This window comes from Salmo salar, chromosome 03, assembly GCF_965601325.2.
Source record: "Salmo salar chromosome 03, fSalSal1, whole genome shotgun sequence".
NCBI lineage: Eukaryota > Metazoa > Chordata > Actinopteri > Salmoniformes > Salmonidae > Salmo > Salmo salar.
This window is the reverse complement of record NC_138293.1, coordinates 54,137,375-54,150,418: the sequence shown is the minus strand read 5'-3', so window position 1 is coordinate 54,150,418 and position 13,044 is coordinate 54,137,375. Positions and strand designations below refer to the sequence as shown.

Here is a 13,044-nt window from a genome sequence, read left to right as displayed (position 1 = left end):
GACTCATTGAAGTAACATAAGTAGGCCTACAGTATCACAGCGAGGTCAAACAGGTTGTTTGTGTGTGTTAGTCAGATTATCCAGTGTCCACATCAACACTATTGATTATTCTCTAACCCCAGTGCATGTGGTGTACTATGGTCTCACTAACCCGCATCTTTTCTCTTTCTCTGTCTCCCCTTCCGGAGGCCCTGAGACCGTCGGTGTGATCGAAGCGTTGGACCGTGACTGATGACTCCCTGGCCTGACACCTGGACATACCTGGCCCAATCTCCCCTGGCCCCCATCTACCTGCCTGTTGCTGCCTCCACTGGTTCTTTCTTTGTGGATGTATTATTCAATTATTTACTTTTACTATTTGCCAATGAAAGGTATTTTTGTTTTGCTATCTATTTAGTGTTCAGTCTCTGGTATCAGTTTCATTGTTGGTCGATTTCCAAGGGAGGTGGTGTCGTAATAAGTCATGTGAGTAAGGGGCGGAAGTTGGATACAATTTCAACATGGCTGCGCCGCGATGATTAAAATAACCTAGCTGCGCTTCACAAAAACAGCGGTTTACCTTCGTCCGACCAGTTTTTCAGAAATGTTGACGCTAGTGCCATAAATCCCAAGAGCAGATCTGACATCAACACAGGACCCGAGACAGATATAAATTCGCGAAGACGCATCAACCCCGACTCATCACTGCGTTGACCAGGTAAACAATAACAACAAGTAGCTTTGACTCACACAGCCACAAAGCTATTATGGACATCTGTTACAAAGTATACGAGAGTCGGTATGATTACACTACTGCGCTGCTAGCTATGGAATACAGTTGTTACATATTATTAGCTAGCTAGCTAACGTACTGACATTGATGAATGACCAAATATGTTAGGTAGTTTTAGTTTTGTAGCTAGCTGATAGCTAGTTAGCCAGCTAACAAGGCGATTGGTAATTGTTTACGGTGCCACTGGTTGCTAGCAACAAGCTAACCAGCCAAGGTCCCATGACTATAGGGTCGGAATAGCTAGCTAACTACATCATTTGCTGTCCAGCAATCACGTAACGATAGCCAGCTAACTTAACTAACGTTAACTACATAATGTCTACTTCTGCAACCTTACAAAGACAATACAATTAATATAGTCAACCATAGTTGAAAGAACATCCATGATTTCTTGCAATCAGTGTGTGTGTGTGTGTGTGTGTGTGTGTGTGTGTGTGTGTGTGTTTAAACAGTCTGTAATATTATCTTGTTTAACTTGCTAAGTATTTTATTTGGCCATCTGTAAACAGACAATGCATTTTAACCCTCTACTCTAGACATAGTTTTGTGGTTAATTATACACAGCTTAGCTTGTTGTTGTTTTGAAGAGGATGTTTGTGTATTAGGCTACCTGTCAGCACAACTTGACCCGACAGTCTGGTGACCAGCTAGAGTTCGTCTTTGTGTGACGTTAAAAAACACTTGAGGAAATGGGTAAATCATAGAAACCAGACTCAAGTCGTAACTCATGGTTCTATCTATGGTATCTTTCATTACCTGTGTTTCCTCATATACTCTTTCTAAAAAAGAGTCCATTCTTGCTGAAACAAATGCTGATACGAATGCACACACACTAAGTCTTAACACTGCAAACACACATTCAGACACGTGCTGTCCATGTTCACATGACAGTAAGCTAGTTTTGTTAACGTACATCACAAGACTACATCTCTATACTCCCCCCTTCTCCCACATTATCTCTGACTTTCTTGTTCCCCTGGCTCTAAATTACATTACTTTCCCTTTAGCCAAATAACACAACCAAACCACTCACATTAGCTTTGAAATGCAATTTGTGTGTCTGCCATTCATTAAGGTATTTTTTTCCTCTTATTTTCCCTCTCCTTTGTTTTTGCCAGAACTCTTTGAACGTGAGTTCAATTTAACTGAAGGTGCCTACTTTGTTGACCCAAAATGGCCTCCTCGTCATTCTGTTTCCTTCCTTGTTCTCTCCAGCAGCTGTGATGTCTCTAGCCGACCCCACCTCGGACACCACGCCCTTCTTATCTGATGACAGCGAGGCAGAGGGTTCAGAAGAGCCTGGTGCGGGGCCTAACCAGCGCCGAGAAGAGGAAGAGCCAGCCAGCGGAGTGTCCAGCATGAGAGCGGTGTTCACCGTTATTGTCCTGTGTTTCATCAACCTGCTCAACTACATGGACAGGTTCACTGTGGCTGGTATTGACAATCTAACGTTACACCAACATTTACCTAACCCAACGCTCACCTAGCATTTCTTTAAAAGGGAACTACATATCATAAGTGTTTAGAAATTGATCCTCACCTTAAAGCTCCCAAACAGTCATTCTGATTCCCATGTAAAATAGCCTTGTGTGACTTAAACATCAGCCATAATATTTTTTCCCAGATTTGATTTAAAAAAATGTAAGTAGTTTTTCTCTCATGTCAAACTACAAGGAAGTCTTAAGAGACTGAGTGGGTGGGGAGCTAGTAGGCTGTAGGCGGGGAGCTTACCTTGACTGGCGGTTCATTGAAAACACCTATGTCAAGCAGTGTTGCAGTGAGATTATCTCAAACAAATTTGCTGACACACAAAGCAACTCAAACAACACTGAAATTGCATACAACATCCAATCCTGTCATACATCATGGTTTCACTTTGGTTATTGTAACAGCATCAGTATAAATGTTGGCTATATAATTCATCTAGCTAGCCCGAATGGAATTGTCAGCACTGTTTATAAAGCTATCTAGCTAATTCATCTTGGACAAATTCAGTTGAAACTTTGCAGGGTGAGGTCTAGGCAGAGTTGCAAAGAAAAATACATATATCAGACTGGCCCAAAAAAATTAAAGATTAAGATGGGCAAAAGAACACAGACATTGGACAGAGGAACTCTGCCTGGAAGGCCAGCGTCCCGGAGTCGCCTCTTCACTGTTGACTTTGAGACTAGTGTTTTGAAGGGTACTATTTAATGAAGCTAACAGTAAAGGACTTGTGAGGCGTCTGTTTCTCAAACTAGACACTCTAATATACTTGTCCTCTTGCTCAGTTTTGCACCAGGGCCTCCCACTCCTCTTTCTATTCTGGTTAGAGCCAGTTTCCGCTGTTCTGTGAAGGGACTAGTACACAGCGTTGTACGAGATCTTCAGTTTCTTGACAATTTCTCGCATGGAATAGCCTTAAATTCTCAGAACAAGAATAGACTGACTAGTTTCAGAAGAAAGTTCTTTGTTTCTAGCCATTTTGAGCCTGTAATTGAACCCACAAATGCTGATGCTCAAGATACTCAACTAGTCTAAAGAAAGCCAGTTTATGCTTCTTTAATCAGAACAACAATTTTCAGCTGTGCTAACATCATTGCAAAAGGGTTTTCTAATGATCAATTAGCCTTTTAAAATGATAAACTTGGATTAGCTAACGCAACGTGCCACTGGAACACAGGAGTGATGGTTGCTGATAATGGGCCTCTGTACGCCTATGTAGATATTCCATTAAAAAAAACAGCCGTTTCCAGCTACAATAGTCATTTACAACATTAACAATGTCTACACTGTATTTCTGATCAATTTGATGTTATTTTAATGGACAAAAAAAGGTGCTTTTCTTTCAATAACAAGGACATTTCTAAGTGACCCCAAAGTTAGAACGGTAGTGTGTATATTATGATAATTTCACACAAAGAACAATCATGAATCTGTTTGCTACAGAAGCATAGGCTACTCCTAAAAAGCATGTTGGATTAGACTATCATAACCACAAGAAATGCTATGGATAAGTCATTTCTCATATGCCGTATAACACAGGTCTGTCTCTGTCTTGTTTAGGTGTTCTGCCTGACATTGAGCAGTACTTTGGGATCAATGATGGGAATTCAGGGCTGCTCCAAACAGTCTTCATCTGCAGCTACATGTTCCTGGCCCCTGTCTTTGGTTACCTGGGCGACAGGTACAACAGGAAGATGATCATGAGTGTGGGCATAGGCTTCTGGTCCATCGTGACACTCGCCAGCTCCTACACGCCCAAAGAAGTGAGGGACACTTACTATCATTTTCAGCAGGGGTTGGAACCAAAATTATTTCCCAATCGTTTCGTTCTGAACAGAATCATTATATTTTGGGTTCCGAGCCACTCTTCCGACCAGCAAAATAAAACCGGGTTGATCCCTAAAAAAGTGACAGTTTATATCGTTCCTTTCTGTTGCTTTTTTTTTTTGCAGAGCAGCACCAGAATTAGAAATAGAAACACGTCTTGCCTTTTTATAGTCCAATGTGAAACGTGAACTATAGTATCCTTAACTAGCATTGAAAAGGTTCACGTTAGCGTTACTCCATTCTTCTCTTATAATTTATATATATATATATCCCTAATTTCCTGATTACCCCTTGTAACGTCAGACTATGCTTCCGAGGGGGGAGGGGCAGGTTGGCTACACACACCAGGGTTTCCGATTTAATTGTTTATTATTATTTTTTTAATTTTTTTTTGAAATGGCGATAAATAAAATTGTAGCCGACGAGGAGAGGCTGTCTTTCATAGCCTACATACGAATTCGCGCTTACTCCTTGCGCGCACGTGCGCCTGCTGCTGAGAGAAAGGGAGAGCGAGAGAGTTAGGCTTACGATAGGCGATTGCCTTTTGTTGGTAATTCATTGAATGCCGCAAAATAATAACCTGCTCGTATTTCCCCTATAAACAGTGACTTAACTTACTTTTGATATTACCCTAATAAAGTTAATCACCTTTTGTGAAGGTGTGGTATGGCTATTAGGCTTAGCTACAGCAGGCCTATGAAGGCAGTGCGCACAGACACTCCAACTGACTGACAGTTGAACTTGAGATGAGGAAGAATGTTTTAGGCCTACCAGAGTTACTCCTTGAATCGAATAAGTTAATACTTTTATAAAATAGATTCGTATCGAAAATGAACGAATTAGCCTCCTTCTGTACGCCTATATCTGTATAGCAGTAGTAGCCAATTGACGAGTATCTCCCTGTCTCTCTAGGGCTAAGCCTAACCTTGGCTCCTTCAAATAATATATATTCATATTTTTTAAAATATATAGTACTGTGGATACCTTGCTCTATGTGCATGCAATGGCCAGATGCATCTATTGCTCAAATCTCCGACCCGTGAGGTAGACTACTATTGTTTTAGGAAAGTAAAAATATAATAGACTATAAAGTTTGGAATATGCTACACATTGAACCACAACAAATTGTTTGTTTGTTATAGGCAGTTTAAGGACATGTAACTGTGGATGGTTTGGCCAATATTGTTTGTTTATTGATGGTGCTGGCAGCGCCCAGTTGGAGATTTCTTTCTCTAGCCCTCTTTCTCTCAGATCTGAACGAGTCTCTCGGATCCGAACCAGCATGGGTCTGTTTTCCTCAGTACTTTTCAGAATGGGTCCGACTGACCTTTGGTCCATTCGGAAGGGGTCCCTGCTTTTTGTAAAATAAATGTATGCTCATTTGGTCGGGTGGGAAAGCCATGGATCCATTTTGGGACGAATCCAACTTTTTGGACATGTGAAGACCTCTAGTTCCAAGCCCTGGTTCTCAGACAGTGTATATGAATTGACATCAAACTGTGTGTGTGTGTGACAACTCCTAAGCTCTCTCTCTGTCTGCCTGCCTGCCTGCTTGTCTGTCTCCGTGTGTGAAGAGATGTGAGCTAGAGTAAAACTTGAGTACATTTTAAAGCTCCCGTCTCCACCGAATTAGGTAAATTTGCCTTCAGATTTAATGCTGCTCATTTTTTAGAAAAACCTGCATCTTGATTCCCTAGGTTTAATGTTGAATATGTTAAATACGAATGGCATTTTTAAATGTAAAAAGTGGCGCAGTGGTCTAAGGCACTGCATCGCAGTGTTTAAGGCGTCACTGCAGACCTGGGTTCGATCCCAGGCTGTGTCAGAACCGGCTATGACCATGAATCCAATAGGGCGCCCACAATTGGCCCAGCGTCGTCTGGGTTAAGCGAGAGTTTGGCCTGGGGGTCTTTACTTTGCTCATCGTGCTCAAGCGACTCCTTGAGGCTGGCCGGGCGCCTGCAGGCTGACTTCGATAGTCAGTTGAATGGTGTTTCCTCCGACACATTGGTACTGCTGGCCTCCGGGTTAAGTGGGTGGGTGTTAAGAAGCGTGGTTTGGCGGGTCATGTTTCAGAGGACGCATGACTCGACCTTCGCCTCTCCCGAGCCCTTTGGGGAGTTGCAGCGGTGAGACAAGATCGCAATTGGATATCAAGAAAAAGGGGGTAAAAAAATAAATATCTATTGTGTTGTTGAAAAATGTACCTGCATTTATTAAATTTTTTAAAATGTTTTGAATGTTTGTGTTGAATTTGTTGTCCTCAGGGCACCATTGAAAATGAGACCCTGGTCTCAATAAGCTCCCCTAATTTTAAATGAAAGTTAAATCTTAACCTGAAGGCATGTTCTTTTCTTCCCCCTCTCCACCCATCTCTCCTCCCCTCTTTATTCCCCCCTCTCTCCTTCCTCCTCTCCCACATTCCTCCTGTCAGTATTTCTGGCTCCTGTTGTTGACCCGTGGCCTGGTGGGGGTCGGGGAGGCCAGTTACTCCACTATCGCCCCAACCATCATCGCTGACCTGTACATCAAGGAGAGGAGGACGCAGATGCTCTCTGTCTTCTATTTCGCCATTCCAGTGGGCAGGTGAGGTCATAGAACATAATAATGAATACATCTGTATCCATCTTTGTTATCTGTCTTGGCTTATGTGATAGGAGGAGCGAAATGTGTGGTGAATGTTTGTTCCATTGTCCTTCCTTCCTCAGTGGTCTGGGCTACATCGTGGGGTCAAAGGTTGATGACTTGGCAGGGGACTGGCATTGGGCCCTGCGGGTAAGTTAACTAATCCCCGAGCTGTTGGATATTATACTTGTCAACACAAAAGTTACTCTAAATACATGCACTCTCAACCATAAAGGGAATAAAACGCTGTAATACAAACATGCATAAAAGCATGGTGGTACCTTTCATCTGACTCTTAAATTCAATGTGTCCATGTTTTAGTTATATCTGTCAGATAGATCAATTATGCCATTTTAAAATTGTGTTTTTTTCCCCCTAGGTGACTCCTGCGTTAGGACTGGTAGCGGTGTCGTTGCTGCTGTTTGTGGTGAAAGAGCCGAAGAGGGGTGCTATCGAGGCCCGACCGGAGCACACTCTCCAAAGGACCAGCTGGCTTGGTGACATGAAGGCTCTTTGCAAGAAGTATGTCCACCGTCACAAGCCCAGTGTCAAATGATATCCCTCTGTATAGCACTACTTTTGACCAGAGCTGAGTATCACATCCTATTTTCTATATTGTGCACTACTTTTGACTGGAGTTGAGTCTGAAATGACACCCATGTTCCCTATAATAGTTCACTATGTTTTGACCATATCTCTATAGCTCTGTATTCATTGCACAATTACAATGCATCTTTGGTCCTATAGAATAGTTATCAAACCAATATCTTTGTGTGTGTCTGTGTGCAGCCCCAGTTTTGTGCTGTCTACGTTTGGCTTCACGGCAGTGGCCTTTGTGACTGGCTCCTTGGCACTCTGGGCCCCGGCCTTCCTCTTCAGAGCTGCTGTCTTCACCGAAGGGAGGCCCCCCTGCGTTAAGGGGCCATGCGACACCTCCGACAGGTAACACACAGACATCTGATAGGTAACACGCACACACAGACAAACACACACCGACATCCAACAGGTGACACACAGGAACTAGGCGCTGAACAATGACACTTTATAATCAGTCAGAATGTTAAGGGATCGTCAGACTCCTCTGTAATCACAGGATAAGATTGAATCATCACAACATCGTTGCCACTACTACACTCGACTCCTGATAACTGCAACGGCTTGGGATGACAGTAGGAGTCAGTGACTAGAGCGCAGCAGTGGAGAATAGACATCAAACTTCTGCTTTAAAAGGAATCCAGTTTATCAGGAAATAGTCAATTGTCAAAATATCAAAAAAACCACACAGATGAGTTAGCAAGGGTAAACAAATGTCTCCTGTGGAATAAATTGTTAGAAACCTTCTCTCACTCTCTCCCTTCCCAGCCTGTACTTTGGCATCATCACAGTTGTGTCGGGGATCCTGGGCGTGGCCAGCGGTGCAGAGGTCAGTAGGAGACTGAGGTTGAGGACGCCGAGGGCTGACCCCCTGGTGTGTGCTCTAGGACTCCTCCTCTCAGCTCCCTTCCTCTACCTCGCCATCGTCTTCGCTCAGGCAAGCCCCATCGCCACATACGTAAGTCAACACCCATCTCTCTCTCTGTGTGGCCGTGTCCGAATACTTGCGTTCTAAATAGTAGGCATTTGAGACTTAGATTTGAGTTGCCTTTTATTATGCCCAGTACAAGGTGTGACGAACATGCTGTTTATTCAGCTCATTCATATGCCACACCAGTCAGGTGGATGGATTAACTTGGCAAAGGACAAATGCTCACTAACAGCTATGTAAACAAATTTGTGCACCAAATTTGAGAGAAATAAGCTTTTTGTACGTCGGGAACATTTCTGGGATTTTTTTTATTTCAGCTGATGAAACATGGGACCAGCACTTTACATGTTGCGTTTATATTTTTGTTCAGTATACATGCTTTACTTTCTCAGACGATTAGCTTTCATTTTGACCCCCAATTTGATATGCTCCTAGGAACTTCACATTGGTCCTTTTTACCTGGAAATGACCATGTGCTAAGATGGACTGTTTTATAGTACGTGAAATTTAGAAAATCTAGTTTGGTTTAAATGTCAGGGGTGTCCTACTCATTTCGGCTTTTCATCTAGTAGAATTTGCTACACAATATTGAGGAAGAGAATAGCTTGTGTTTGACAACAGGTGATAATCAGATATAGTGCCAAAATAAACGAATGGCGGTAATCAATGCAATTGATCATTAGATGACTCATTCTCAGTATGGCTGAGCCTAGTATGTTATATTGAACCTTTATTTAACTAGGCAAGTCATTTAAGAACAAATTCTCATTTACAATGATGGCCTACCCTGGCCAAACCCTCCCCTGACCCGGACGACGCTGGGCCAATTGTGCACCGCGCTATGGGACTCCCGATCACGGCCGGTTGTGATACAGCCCAGGATTGAACCAGGGTCTGTAGTGATGCCTCTAGCACTGAGATGCAGTGCCTCAGACCACAGCGCCACTCGGGAGCACGTGTTGCTATCGGCATTTGATTTTACTGAACAGTACGTAAATAGAATGTAGTATGATTAGTACACAGTATGCAGTTTTAGTAAGGTAGATTTTAGACACAGCCTCTGTCTTTCTCTCACACACACACACACACACACACACACACATGCTTTCCTCTCTGTTGGCTTTGTATCCCCAGTGCATGGTAATAGTAATGGTGATCTAAGCAGTTTTTCTGTGTGATCAGGTGTTTATCTTCCTGGGAGAGACTTTCCTGTCTATGAACTGGGCCATCGTAGCTGACATCCTGCTGGTGAGTTCAGATGCATAATAATCCCCTATCTCGCACTATCAAAACGCAAGGTGGTTGTGCCCTATTCAATCAATGTCCATATACAGATGTTTCTAGTCAAATTAGCGTAATCTGTCTAGAGCCGTGTTTCCCCAACTCCAGTCCTCGAGTACCCCCAACAGTACACGTTTTTGTTGAAGCTCCAGAGAAACTCACCTGGTGTGCTTGCCTGGGGCTACAACAAAACGGTGTACTAGCTGGATAATATGGAATCGGTTTCTGTTGAGGAATTTCGATCATGCCAAGTCAGTGGCATATATGGATAGACACTTTTCAAGTAACGTAACACTTTAGTGCACGTGTTTGACCTTCCAACCTCAAGGTTACTTTGTATTGTGCTGATTATAAGATTTGAAAAACTGTTTGCTAATTATTTTCCGCCTCCCCTCTATCGATTTCCCCCACCCACTCTCCCTCCATCTTTCTCAGTATGTGGTGGTCCCCACGCGTCGCTCCACGGCTGAGGCCTTCCAGATCGTTCTCTCTCACCTGCTTGGAGATGCTGGGAGTCCTTATCTCATAGGCGTGGTATGTCTCGTGATTATCACACACACACACACACACACATATATGTGTATATATACGCATACCTACACATTTGATACGCACTTGTCTAAAGAAACAGAGTACGATCCTCATTTACTGTAACATCCCTCCATCCCTCCATCAGGTGTCAGACTCTCTGAAGCAGACTGACTCGTACCTATGGCAGTTCCGCTCCCTGCAGCTCTCCCTCCTCACCTGCTCTTTTGTGGCAGTAGGGGGCGGGGCTTTCTTCCTGGCTACCGCCCTTTTCATTGAGAAGGACCGCCAACGTGCCGCAAACTACGCACCCTCAGGTGAGAGGCTAAGCTTGGAGCTACGTTTTTGCGCATGGGCCTCAGGTGAAGCTATGAATACATGCGAAGTAGTAAAATTCAATGAGGGGCCTTTCAAAAAAAACAAAAATCTCTTATTTTACCAGGTAAGTTGACTGAGAACACATTTTCATTTACAGCAATGACCTGGGGAATAGTTATAGGGGATGAATGAGCCAATTGAAAGCTGGGGATGATTTGGTGGCCATAATGGTATGAGGTCCAGAATGGGAATTTAGCCAGGACACCAGGGTTTACAACCCTACAGTAAGTACCATGGGATCTTTACTGACCACAGGGAGTCAGGACACCCATTTAATGTCCCATCTGAAAGACAGCACCCTACACAGGGCAATGTCCCCAATCACTGCCCTGGGGCATTGGGATATTTTTTTTAGACCAGAGGAAAGTGTGCCTCCTACTGGCCCGCCAACACCACTTCCAGCAGCATCTGGTCTCCCATCCCGGGGCCGACCAGGGCTAACCCTGCTTAGCTTCAGAGGCAAGCCTGCAGTAGGATGCAGGGTGCTATGCTGCTGGCCCATCACTGTTGCTCCTGCTAACTACAGATATGTGAGAGTGAGCATTGAGAGACTAACAATAGTTGAGAGCAACCACAGATGAGACCGGTAGTGATGAGTCTACAGACCACATGTGATGTTAGCAGAGAGAGGCTAGCAACAGTTGCAAGAAACTGCCAGGGCACATTCTGCTCATCTTGATAATCAATATACAATGCTTTAATTGTACTGTCCTGCATGTTCTTTCCTTGACAGATGATGAACCAATTGTTGTACCCAAGAGCGGCAGGTCCACGAGGGTGCCAGTGTCCAGTGTTTTGATTTGAGGAGATAGAAGGGGCGTTGGAGGCTCCTGTGGAAGATGCTGCGCCCTGATTGGTCCCTGTTTGTGACCAATCACGCAGCAGTGTTTTTACGACTAGGGTCTTTGATTGGACAATGCCCTATACAGAGACTTTTATTTATTATTTGTAACATTTGATGTGATATGGTTTTTAATTCCTTTATCTGCTGAGGAACATGGCAAAGTCATAGCTGCCAAACCTTCCGCTCATCATTTCCTGGTGTTTTTGTAGTCACTAACAAGATATTCCACTTCTGATTGGCGTCACATGTTGGCATGACAACATGAGACATAGTGACTTATGAGAGATGTATGCAGGCTAGCAAACAGGAAGTCAAAGAGCCACATCAGTGGAAGGCTGACCTCTGTGGCTGGAAGAGGTGACCGGAAAGAGGGAACTTCAGAGGAGAAACAACTTCTTTACCTGAGGGAAAGAAGGAAGCAGAAAAGCCTTTTTGCGTTATGATGCGTGCACCCCCGTTATATGTCCTGTTGAAGCCAATGTGTCACAGGGTCACAAATAGGGGTGTCACTCTTAGACAGACACTCATCTGTTACTCCACAGGGACCATATCTTGACGGTGGAGACCTCTGGAAAACCGGCAGGATATTTTTCACCCAGCGCTCTGATTGAGTGGTAACCACTACATCCCTACTACTACTACTGCTGCTGCGCTTATTGCTTTGGTCTGAAACACAGAGCTCTGATTGGCCACGGAATAACTACGGCCGGCCCATTTCAAAGCCATTCCAACCAATGCTGTCATCCTCCCGTCAACAAACTAAGACTGTAAATATGATGCTTGTCCGTTCAGTGTAACCACACACTACTTACTACATACAGTATCAGACTGAAAAAAGGGAGTTTGCAGGCACAGGCCAGTGGTACCCGCATTGGGCTCCAAACCCACCGATCAGTTGTGCGATGGTGCATTTTTAACAGATTAAGCCTAATCATGCTTGTTCTGTTTTTAGACCCGTTTGGTATATTATAATAATAACACTAGATTTGTCCCTCAGCGACTTAGAACGTGGTGGAGGGACATGTATGTTTCAGACAGGTCCAAAAGGTAATCTATGGTTTTTAAGACCTTTTTTTTTAAATTTAATTAGTTTTTATTAGCAATTACTGGTGTTTTTATGGAATGATCTTGGAGGTCAGGTGTACTTTGGGTTTTTGTGACCTCATATAGAGGCACTGATGTCACATCGACCAGGAGATCAAATCAGGACTATTACAGAGTACATTTCTTAGTTGTCTGAGGAAAATGAATATCCCTTTTTTTAATGAAGGCGATTGTTTCTTTCTTCTTTTTTTTTATGGTTATTTTGGAAAGTGAAGCCTTAAAATAATTAGTTGAAGTTGCTAGTTTCTAACCTGAATTTCATTTGATGTAACCTTTCGTTGAAACATTAAACGATGAGAATGGACCGTTGATGAGATGACTCCTGGAATGATTTCTCTATGTATCTGCGCAGATGTCACTTAGGGCTTTGCAGAGGTGATAAATGTGTGTCTTTGAAGCTTGGATCCTGTAAGCCCATAGCCACGCTTTAATGAGGGGTTGTATACTCTGCTGCACAAATACACCAAGTGCAGCTGTAACCTCTCATTCAGCCTTTCTATACCTTTCCCTCTCTTGTCTCCTCTGACCTCCCTCTCCTCTGCCCCTCTCACTTATTCAGGAATTCCTCCTCTACCCTTGTTTTTTTTTTCAGTTGTCTACATAGTCTCTCTCTTTGATGGAGAGAGGAGCTCACGGCTTCCTTCCGTTGGTGTGGTTTCCTGGGGGGAGGGGGAG

At 43.6% G+C, this 13,044-nt stretch overlaps 1 protein-coding gene across 2 annotated transcripts; it reads left to right on the top strand.

The window, feature by feature from the left end:
* The first annotated feature begins 207 nt into the window (after positions 1 to 207).
* spns1 (SPNS lysolipid transporter 1, lysophospholipid) lies at positions 208 to 12,678 on the top strand. Of its 2 annotated transcripts, none has more exons than XM_014192335.3 (12): positions 208 to 697; positions 1,991 to 2,206; positions 3,818 to 4,020; positions 6,519 to 6,670; positions 6,793 to 6,859; positions 7,089 to 7,231; positions 7,499 to 7,651; positions 8,072 to 8,261; positions 9,417 to 9,482; positions 9,951 to 10,049; positions 10,192 to 10,360; positions 11,155 to 12,678. In XM_014192335.3, exons 2-12 carry the CDS (start codon positions 1,996 to 1,998, stop codon positions 11,223 to 11,225), a joined length of 1,524 nt encoding a protein of 507 aa, XP_014047810.3. In that variant the 5' UTR covers positions 208 to 697; positions 1,991 to 1,995; the 3' UTR covers positions 11,226 to 12,678. The 2 variants fall into 2 exon arrangements, with proteins under 2 accessions (XP_014047810.3, XP_014047809.3); XM_014192334.3 differs by having other exon boundaries at positions 213 to 697; positions 1,988 to 2,206.
* The last annotated feature ends 366 nt before the right edge of the window (positions 12,679 to 13,044 follow it).

Excerpts from the sequence above, each read along its gene's own strand:
- spns1 (XM_014192335.3), top strand. The coding sequence starts at position 1,996 with ATGTCTCTAGCCGACCCCACCTCGGACACCACGCCCTTCTTATCTGAT. Across the intron at positions 7,652-8,071 it reads CCATGCGACACCTCCGACAG|CCTGTACTTTGGCATCATCA; the intron begins GTAACACACAGA and ends CTCCCTTCCCAG. Across the intron at positions 10,361-11,154 it reads CGCAAACTACGCACCCTCAG|ATGATGAACCAATTGTTGTA; the intron begins GTGAGAGGCTAA and ends TTTCCTTGACAG.